The 10,544-nt window shown below is 61.8% G+C and overlaps 1 protein-coding gene across 1 annotated transcript; it reads left to right on the forward strand.

Moving 5' to 3' along the window:
* The first annotated feature begins 239 nt into the window (after positions 1 to 239).
* Positions 240 to 4,142, forward strand: HMX1 (H6 family homeobox 1). Its single transcript, XM_064286296.1, has 2 exons — positions 240 to 630; positions 3,499 to 4,142. Exons 1-2 carry the CDS (start codon positions 240 to 242, stop codon positions 4,140 to 4,142), a joined length of 1,035 nt encoding a protein of 344 aa, XP_064142366.1.
* The last annotated feature ends 6,402 nt before the right edge of the window (positions 4,143 to 10,544 follow it).

Genomic DNA, 10,544 nt, shown 5'->3' on the forward strand with positions numbered 1-10,544 from the left:
CCCGGGCGACCAGAGCGGCGACGCGAAGGCGAGCGAGCGCGGGTGCCGGGGGGCTGTCGGCGGCACCGCTCGGCCAGCGCAGCCCGCCGCCTGCCCGCGGGGCCCGACGCCAACGCTCGAAGCGCTCCAGGCCGGCCGCCGCGAGCAGCGGGGTCGGGGCCGCCGCGCCCGGGGCGCACGGGGCCCGGGGCCCGAGCCTGAGCCGCGCGCGCGAAGGGCCCAGGCAGGCCGGCGGCGCGATGCCGGACGAGCTGACTGAGCCCGGGCGCGCCACGCCGGCCCGCGCCTCCTCCTTCCTCATCGAGAACCTGCTGGCTGCCGAGGCCAAGGGCGCCGGGCGCGCGGCCCGGGGCGGCGGCGGCCGCGAGGACGAGGAGGGCGACGACGACGACCCGGAGGACGAAGACGCCGAGCAGGCGCGGCGGCGGCGGCGGCTGCAGAGGCGGAGACAGCTGCGCGCCGGGCCAGGCGGGGAGGCGCGGGCTCCGGCGCTGCTCAGCCCGGGGGCGTTGGGCCTCGGGCCCCGGCCGCCGCCGGGCCCGGGGCCGCCCTTTGCCCTTGGGGGCGGCGGCGCGCAGCGCTGGTTCCCGCGGGCGAACAGCGGCTATGGAGGCGGCCTCAGCCCTGACAGTGAGTGTGGGCGCTGGGGGTGGGCCGCGCGGTGGGCCTGGGTCCTGCCCGAGCGCTTGCTGGGTGACGCCTTCTGCGCAGCGGGGTCTGGGTCCTGTAGGGCCCCACGGAGCCCTTGGCTGGGCTGGGCTCAAAGGCACACTCTCTGGGACAGGCCGACAACCGGGAAAAGTTTCCGAAGGTCGAAGCTTTTCGCACCGGCTGGCAGAGCCAGCCGAGAGAGGCAGAGCCCGCGAAGAGGGGCCTGGAGATAGGAGACCGAGTAAAGAACGGAGAGATGGGGCATAGACAGACATGGTGAGGGGGGAGGTGGAGGGATGGAGGGAGAGAGGGGAGTGGGGAAGAAGAGAAAGATGGAGGGGGCAAGGAGAAAGGTGAAAAAGACAAGTTCACCCCCATGATGGAAGCCAGGAAAGATGAAGAGGGAAAGGAGAAAAGAGGGAACAAAACAGGAAAGTAAGACGAGGGTGCACTGAGAGGAGGGGAGCCATTGGGGTCCAGGCGTCATGGGGGGGGGCTTTATTACACACAGCTGAGCCCTGAAATCCCACTGCCTCTGTGCCTGATGCAGGCAGAGCCCAGGGCAGGGCCTGTGCCCCCCTCCTGGTACTCTCAGGCCCCGCTGGCAGTGCCAGGCCGGAAGGGAGCCAGTTGGAAAGCCCCCAGGCCCACCTTTCTCCTCTTTCTCTGCCCCTCCCCCTGCCTTTGTTCCCTGCTGAGTGTTCAGAGGCGGGTGGTTGGGGGCATCTGGGCACCAGGGCCTGAGCACCCCTTTCGCTTGGCCTTCCCACACCTGAGTTCCCTTCCCCTCCCCAGGGTCACCACCTCCCTCCTTCAGGGATTTGTCCTGTGCGGGGAGACCCCTGGGAGGAAGGGATAGACCCCAGGAAAGCTATTTCCATGCACTCTCCCCCCCGCCCCACTCTTTGAAGTCAGTGATGCCGGGATCCTCCTTGTGCACGTTGGTGTGCCCAGGGGCAGGTGGTCCATGGCGCCCTCTCACCACTTGGAGAGCCCCCACCTGGTGTGGGAGTGACCCCCCCTTACAAAAGGACTCTCATCTCAGCATGGACTCAGCACCCACACCCAGAAAGTCCGACTCCCAGCCGTTCACGTAAACTTGAGCAGCGGGCGCCGCAGTTCCCCTGAAATTGAGCAAGTAAATTTTGGTCCTCCTGGAGGATTTCTGAAAATGGGCTCTCAGGCCACAGTGTGTTTGCCCCTTGATCCTGGGGCCCACCCCACCCGCAGCCCCAGAGGCAGCGCCTGCCCACAGAGCTCCCTCTTTTTTGTTTTGTGGAATGCGGGTTCCTGCAGCTTCCCACCAGAGCAGGAGGAACAGGCTTAGTGCCTTGTGGCCACGTGCAGGCCTCTGTGAGTTTTGGGGACTTGGGGTGTGGTTGGCTCAGGGGCTCCCCAGATCAGCCTAGCGTGTGATCCCACTGCAGTCACAGGGAGGGCCCATCTGGACACACGCGAAGGCATGAGCAACTGCACACAAATCGGCTGGCGCTTGCACACACATTGCGTGGACACGCTACACCGTGGGTGCACCTCTGCCTGAGTCCACAGCCTCCTTCTGGGGCTGGGGTGAATGCCACCTCGACCTCCCACCTCATCAGCCAGGGCCTGCCCTTTCTACGAGCAGTCCAGGCCCAGGCAGAGGGCACCCTGGTCCAGCTGCATCAGGACCCCGGGTAGGGCCTAGAATCTGGGCAGACTCCTGTACCCAGGGGCTTTAACTCAGTGGGTCTGTTATCAGACCCTGGGGGCCTCTGCCAAAGATCAGGCAGAGCTTAGTGGTTGGAGCACGGGCTCAGGGCTCTCTGTAGGCATCTGTACCCCCAAACCTCCCCGCAGAGCCATGGGTCTGGATGTGTGGAGGTGTAGGGCGGCTGTAAGGGTTTCTGTGGGCACCGTGTTCCCTCTGTTCCCTGCAAGCATGATTGTGGGTTGAGTGGACCTGCCTCTGTGGGCATCGGGGTTAGGGGTACAGGAGTATATGGGGGGTGAGGTGGACCAGTGTCACCTGGGCTGAATTCTCTGTGGGGGATATTTGCATCTGTTTGTCTTCTTCCTTGGGGTGCCTCTGTGCACGTGGTGTCAGGATCTGCTTCTGAGAGCGCAGGAGGGTCACACATCTTGATTCTTGAGTCTGGGGGCCTGGTGGAAACCCTGGTGGCATAGTGGTTAAGAGCTACGGCTGCTAACCCAAAGGGTGGCAGTTCGAATGCACCAGGTGCTCCTTGCAAACCCTATGGGCCAGTTCTACTCTGCCCTGAGGGAGCGCTATGAGTGGGAATCTACCAGACAGCAGTGGGTTTGTTTTTTTTGTTTTCTGGGAGGCCTGGTGGGAGGCTGTGGGCCGGGAGTGTTTGTGTGGTTGGGTCCAAGCGAATGCATCTCTTCAGAAGAACCCCTTGGTCTTGTCCAGTGTTCCTGAGCATATTTTGTGTTTTTCTGACAGTCTGGTGGGCAGCTGGGGGTGGAGAGGGCCGGAGAGATCGCCCTTCATTTTGTCTTTGTGTCTTTAGTTTCTTTTCCGTGCCTTCCTTTTCTCTTCTCTCCTCTCTGTTCCTTCGGTTTACTTTCCTGGCCTCTGGGTGTGAGTGTAGGTTTGGGTGTGCCTGTTGGAGGAGTCTTGTTGGGGTGGCTCACTGGCCCTCATGTCCCAGCCCTTATGCCCCTGTGCCTTTTTCCATTCCGGCATGGGCTGCCCTGGAGGGTGCTCAATGTCCAAGGCCCTGTGTGCAGGATCTTTTTAGGCTCCTGGCTGTGGGTAACTCCATGTGGGGAGACTGGCCTCACTGTTTGGGGCCGGGGATCGGCCCCCAGAAACCAACCCATGTGCCACTCTTTCCCCTGCAGCCAGCGACCGAGACTCACCGGAGACAGGCGAAGAGATGGGCCGCGTGGAGGGCGCCTGGCAGCGGGGCCCCGGACCGGGAGCGGTGCAGCGGGAGGTGGCGGAGCTGGTGGCGCGAGGGCCGGCGAACGGCACGGAGGAGGCTGCGGCAGAGCTGGCCGAGGCTCCGGCCGCGGAAGCGCGCGGCGTTGGCGGCGGAGGCGGCCGCAAGAAGAAGACGCGCACGGTGTTCTCACGCAGCCAGGTCTTCCAGCTCGAGTCCACCTTCGACCTGAAGCGCTACCTGAGCAGCGCTGAGCGCGCGGGCTTGGCCGCCTCGCTGCAGCTCACCGAGACGCAGGTGAAGATTTGGTTCCAGAACCGTCGCAACAAGTGGAAGCGGCAGCTGGCGGCCGAGCTGGAGGCGGCCAGCCTGTCCCCGCCGGGCGCACAGCGCTTGGTCCGCGTGCCTGTGCTCTACCACGAGCGCCCTCCGCCCGCGGCTGCCGGGCCGCCGGCCGCGCTGCCTTTCCCGCTAGCGCCTGCTGCGCCCGCGCCGCCCCCGCCGCTGCTGGGTTTCTCCGGGGCTCTCGCTTACCCGCTGGCCGCCTTCCCGGCCGCAGCCTCCGTGCCCTTCCTGCGGGCGCAGATGCCCGGCCTGGTGTGAGCACCCCGCGGATCCCCAGGGCAGCGCGGACCTCTGCGAACGTGCCAGGGGCGTCACTGCCCGGTTGCAGCCCTCCTAACGGCCTGCCGCTCCTAAGGGCCAAGGCCTGCCAGGAGCGCGATCAGAATGTAAGGGGGACGCCTGCATCCCTGGCACCCTGAACAGTGCAAGGCTGGATCCCCGCAGGGAGGGGTGCATCCCAGAGACAGATATCCAGAGTCCCCAGCGCCAGGCACTCGCATAGAGAAGCCGAGGAGCAAATTTGGCTAGCCGCCTGGAACTGCAGCCTGGGCCAAGCTCGGCCTACAGCAGACAAACCACACTTGCAGTCAACCCGCTGCCTGCGAGGAGACCCTCCCTAGCTGCCCTCTCCAACACAAAACATCCCTCTCCTGGGACTGCAGGACCTGGGCAGCTAGCCTGGCGGAGGGTCCGGTGTTAGGCTCACAACCACCTCTTTCTGCCACGGTGAGAGCCAGCCCCTGCCAGGAAAAAGGGGCACAGAGTCTGCCGCTGGGACTGGGACAAGTTGGCTGCATACTTCTCCCAGATGTGGCCTCTCCCTGGCCAGCAAAGACTTTTTTTTTTTTTTTTTTAGAGACTCTACGTATTGTGTATGGAATAAAAAGGGACATTTTCTGGACACTTTCTGATACTTTGTGTTCACTGGAGCTGGTGGCCCCTCAGCTTGGGGAGTGAGAGCACCATCCCTCCCTACTGGTTGCTCCAATCCCCACAACAGTGGAGCAGGGAGCTGGGCCAGGAGCTGGTCGGCAGGCAGCAGCCCAGGTGCAGTGGCTGTGGCTGGAGAAGGTCTGGTGAGCTGGCAGGTCTGGGGACAGGTATGACAAGCCACAAGGCAGGTGAAGGTGGAACCATGGGTCACTAGCATTTGGTACAGAGAGCCACCAAATATGTGGCTCCGCCATGTCACTGCCATTTCCTTCACCTGGGCTTGGGAGCCGTGTCTCACCACATGGAATTTTTCTTTAGGGGAAAACGAAACAAAAGGCTGGCACTCCCAGCAAGGCAGGGCTTGGAGCGCTGCCCTCAGGCCTCAGGAGCCCTGCTCTATCCCCACCCTGGCCTCAGCATCGGGTGTTAGTTTCCAGTGGTCTGGGTGATTCCGGGTGGTGAGAGCAATGCGCCCAGCTCAGGGCCAGCATCCTTGAGATCTCAACGAAAGCTTGTGTCAGCTGTCATATTCACTGGAGCTGCCACCCCACCGCCTTCAGCCATCTCAAGTCGGCCTGTCCGGGGGTGAGGGCAGGGACACTCGTGCGTGGGGAAGGGACGCTTTATTCGGAGGGTGTCTGGATCCTAAGGGAGGGATCACTGGGACTTGAAAGGATTGCTCGGGTGGCAGGGACCTAGCCCCTCGAAAACCTGGCTCCTTCCCGCTTCTGCCCGGCGGAGAAGAGCGGGATGAGGCCGCACTCTGAGCCTGGGGCCCTAGTCCGGGGCGCACTCCTCCGCGGCGCCAGACGGCCCAGAAGGCGCCGCAAAGGTCTCCCGCCAGGCGGATGATCAGTCTGTCTGTCTGCCCCAGCTGCGGGCTCTCTGACCCGGAATCATTTCCCTGGCCCAGCCCCTAGCGTCAGTTCCCGGCGTCCCGAGGCCCGGACAGCTCCGCGGAGCCTCCTCTGGGCAGATACCCGGTTTTCCAGGCCCACTGTGGCGATCCTCGCGCTGTCAGTGCCCTCGGCGTGATGGGGAGAGGGTGCCCTGAGAGGCTCGTGGGAAGGGGGTGTGAGCTACGCGCCCTTCAAAGCCGCCTTTCCCCAGACTGGACTCTTGTCCCACACCCCGACAATGGATGCACTGGGCCCCTGCCTCAGCCGCCCTGGCCTTTCCTGGGCGCGGGCCTCCGCCACTTACCTTGGCTGGGCCCGGCGCGGGGCTCTGGCGCGCTGCTTCTCAAGATTAATGAGACTAGGTTTTCACTGGGCTTTGTCCCGCAGAGATTTATAATCCACATCAATAAAACGATTTTGTTACACATAGTTATTTTTAAAGGCCTCAGGGATTGAAGCTCTGCTCCTGGTCACAGAGGGATCCAGGGGTAGTGGTGTCCCCCGGGTCAGCTGTCCAGAGGTGGTCGGACTGGGGCATATCAGGCCCATCTCTCCCCACCCCCTTCCAGCCAGTCCTGTCTAGCCTCGGCTACCGGCCAGGCTCTGCCTGGGACCCTGGCCCTCTGTCACCTTTGTTGTTTTTGTTTTTCAGCTGTGATTTAAGAGACCCATGTCTCACAGGGAGCCCTGGTGGTACAGCGGTTAAGCGTTGGGCACCTAACCAAAAGGTCAGCAGTTCAAATCCAGCCGCTCCTTGGAAGCCCTATGGGGCAGTTCTACTCTGTCCTATACAGTCTCTATGAGTCAGAATTGACTTGACAGCAATGGGTTGGGTTTTTCTAGTTTATGTCTTACAGAGTAGAAAGGCTCCACAGGCTTTTCTTGGCTGTAATCTTTATGGTAGGAGATTGCCAGGCCTTTCTTCCGCCATGCTCCTGGGTGGGTTCAACTGCTAACCTTTGGTTACCAGCCCAGGGCAAACCATTTGCCACACCCAGGGATCTTTGGGCCTCTGCCACTTTTGTAGTGGCTTATTCAGTAACCCGGCACATGACTCTCAGTTCTGCACCTACATGCAGCCCGCATGCATGGAGGTCCCTCAGCATGGCTGAGGGCAAGCACACTGCAGGCGTCGGTCTCTCACTGTGATCAGCTGCAGCCAGGCGGCCGGCCCTCCCACAGCCCCCGACCCTCCCACAGCCCCCGAGCACCACCGTGTTACAATCGGCAACGGAATTCGGAAGCTGCCTGGTCACGGGGACTCTTGGGCCACGAGGACATCCTTTCAGTAAGGGATAATTACAACCCGGGCTAAAGGGGCGATCACCTCCCTGCAACCTTTTTATTCGACTGTGTGCGGCTGATGCCGGTGCGGTCTGAGATCGCGCGGCGATCGCACCGAGCCCTGAGCGCAGTGAGTGCGCCGAGGTCTGCTCAGCGCCGTCACCCTCAGTGGCGCCAGAGCTCGGTGCGGACGGCATTAACCCCGAGGGGGAGCGACTTTAGGCAGCCGGGGACCTGGGGTCGCCGGAATGGGAAGGACCTTGTGGGCGCGGGGTCTAGAACCTTTTTCCGCCCTCCTGGGAATCGGCGAACCTGGTTGTCCAGCTTGGGCTTGCCGGCCAATTTTAGGGCGGAGGTAGGGTCTACATGGCTGCAATGCATGGTGGATGTCGGGAGAGGGTCCGTGTCTTTCGATAGATGGCCCTGCGGAGCCGCTTCTGTGCCTCCCAGGCTCTAGGCCGGGAAACGGAAGAGGAGGCCTGGTCCCGAGCTCCGGGCAGAGCCCGGAGTACTGGCCCCTCAGCAGGGCGGTTAACGTTGTAAGTTAGGAAAGCAGATTCACACCTGGATAAGGCCAGCCGGGCCCGGGGAAGCGGGCTCTTTCTCATAACGATCCGCGTGGTTGCGCCGCGGCGAGGGTCGATCCAGGGGCAGCGCAAGCCAGAGAAGCGGTGCTTAACGCACAGCCCACGAAGCCCCGAGGGCGCGCGGCTCGACCCGGGACGCGCCCGTCCCTCTGCGCACCACCTCCAGCGCCATCGATCGCGGACAAACTTCGGGCGCGTTGGCTCCGATGCTGGCAGAAGATGAACGGCTTCGATCTGTCTCCACCGCGCGCACCCCTCCTCCTGGGTTCTACCCGCCACCCCCACCCTCTCCTTTAACCGTGGCCCAATTCCAGCCGCCCGGCGCTGCCCAGGGCTCCGGACTCGCACCGCTGCCACGAGCCAAGCAGAGAACAGGCTTGGGAGGCTGGGGCACAGCCTTAGGACCTCGAACCGCACTCCTACTCCCCCCGACCTTGGGGAAGCCCCTTCTGCTCTGGGGCCTCAGTTTCCCATCACAGACTTGTGTGGAAAACCGGTGTGAACCTCCTTCTCAGATCTCAGCTAGGGAGGCTGACAGGGGCCCACTTCTGGGGCCCATGCTTGCCATGGGACCGGGCATGCAACCCACCCCTCTGTGCCTCTCTGTCCAGAGGAGGAGAGGAGGTTGGGGGTCAGCACCCTCCCAGAGACCCAGGGCATGAGAAGGGTCACTGTAAGGGCTGCAGGCAGGGAGTGCCCAGATGTGCCCTGGGTGAAGGGTAGAGGTGGAGTTGGCAATTCAGGCTGACTCCCAGCCCAGCTCAAGGGACAGCCCTACAGCTGCCGGAACCCTGAGGCCCAGCGGACTCGGGCCTGCACCGTATCCCCATAGAGGTGGCCCCCTGCTCTGCCACCCCACCTGTGGCTACGCCAAGAAAAGTAGCAGCCCCAGGGCTCACTCCTGTCCTGCTGCTCCAAATTGCAGTAAGGGACAACTGGTGTTGCCCTTCTTGCTGGCGATTCCCAACCATCCCCACCTGGAACAGGATACTGGAGCTCAGGGCCTGTGCATTTCCTGCTGACCTGGGTTCCCCCAGGGCACCTTGCGGACCCCAGCGAGCCCTGCTTGCAAAGCCCCAGCCTCTGCATCAGGCATGGGGTTGGGTTGCCCGATGGCACCAGGAGGTTTCCCAGGGCCAGAGCTGAGGCTCCGAACCATCCAAAGGGCAGTTGGCTGCGCCAAAGCTAAAGGGTCCCGGGTGCACTCAAGAAGGTGGAAGGGCCTGCCAGCAGCATGTCTTTCTCTCCATGTCTGTGGTGTCTCTGTCCCAGGGTCCTTCAAGGTCTCCTGGCCCCACTTGGCAGCTTGTTGAAGAGGGAAATTGGGGCTCTGAAAGGAATGCCACCAAGTCACCCAGCCACCGAGACCCCGCTACTTTGCCCTGGGCTCAGGATGCCTCCCACCTAAGCTGCCAGTGCCTCAGGGGTCAAAGCCTCAGGTCCTCCAACTGAGGGCATCCCTGGTCGTGTCTGGGACTCAACCCTGAGCTGGGGTCACTCTCAGAAAGGTAGCAAACTCCAGTGTTGTCCAGCTCTCCTTTCCCACCTGTCGGAATCATCACATGATCTCTTCTGGCGTTCCTACCCCTCCTGCGGCCAGCGTAGGTGTCCACCATGCTCCTTCCTTGGGGTCCCAGATTTGCAACCTTTCCAAGAGTGACCCCAGTGTAGGGCTGACCAGCTCTGCTGCCCAGGTGCCCTAGCGGGAAACAGAGAGGAGGATGGCCTGGAGAGGGGGGCGACCCTGTGCTCACAGCACTGAACTCTGAATGTCATCTGGGACTAGGCAGGCGGGACAAAGACACTGAGGAAAAATCAAGAACCGCAAAGTGGGCAGGCATTCCTGCCTGGAGAGCAAGGCCAAGGAGCACATCCTCAGAGGCCCTCCCTGGCCACTGGCTTCGTTATTATTATTATTTTTAATAAAAGTATTCCGTGTTTATTATTGGTTATCTGGAAATAGCAGAAAAGCAGAAATAATGTGCTCGCATTTCTGCCTAGACATTAGAAGACGCTGTGGATTTAGCCTGAGGGGCGATTCATGGCCCTTTGGCTGTTTTTTTTTTTTTTTAAGTCCTTATTAGCTAAAGATGCATCCTGACCTATTTGTGGACGAAATAAGGCAGTGTCTGTGTTTGCTTTAAAATACTGCAACAAAAATAAACAAATTAACTAGACGGAAAACAATAAATGGGAGGATAGTCCAGGAACCGGGTTGGTCAGGACTTGGTCATCCTTGACTGTGGGGGAGGGTATATGGGGTCATTTCCCGGCTTTCTCTTTTTGTTTCGTATTTGAAATTTTCCGTAATAAAATGCATGACAAAATGACCGTAGAGAAACATTAGGGGGTGCCCGCTTCTAGCGGCTGATTCTTTCTGCCGGAGACTTATTTCTTGTAGGGCTATTTTCACCCGGTGAGGGGAGTTGCCCTGGGTCCTGCTTGCGCCCCCGCCCCCGCCTTGTTTCCCCCTTTCTGCTCAGCCCTAACACGCTAATTAAAACCTGTGCATTTGGTCCGCTCCCATCTTCAGCTTTCTCCTTCCTCCCTGCCCTCCCCCACGCTGGCCCTGTGCCTCCTCCGGGTTCCGCCGTCCGGGTCTGCGGCACCGGCGCTTCACCTCCGCCGGGAAGGCCTCTGAGACCTCGCGGTGGGCGGATAAGGGAAGACTAAGGGCCAAAGGGTAGTGGCGCCGCCTCTTGGGCCCCAGGGCCGGGGACACGGATCTCCAGGTGCCTGTGCAGGGGGTCCGACCCCTTGCGGGCTTCCGAGCTTAGGCCCGGCGGCGGCCTCTGGTCCCGGGTCTATGTCCTTGGTTTCCAGGCGCTTCCCTGACGCTCTCCTGATCCTGGGTCTGCAGCGCCCGAGGCTTCTGCGGAAGCGGGCGGGGGTGGGAGGTGGGGGCTGGGTGGCCTAAGGCTGGGGCAGGAGACCCCCTCGAGGGCAGATGGGGGTTG

This window comes from Loxodonta africana, chromosome 5 (genome assembly GCF_030014295.1).
Source record: "Loxodonta africana isolate mLoxAfr1 chromosome 5, mLoxAfr1.hap2, whole genome shotgun sequence".
NCBI lineage: Eukaryota > Metazoa > Chordata > Mammalia > Proboscidea > Elephantidae > Loxodonta > Loxodonta africana.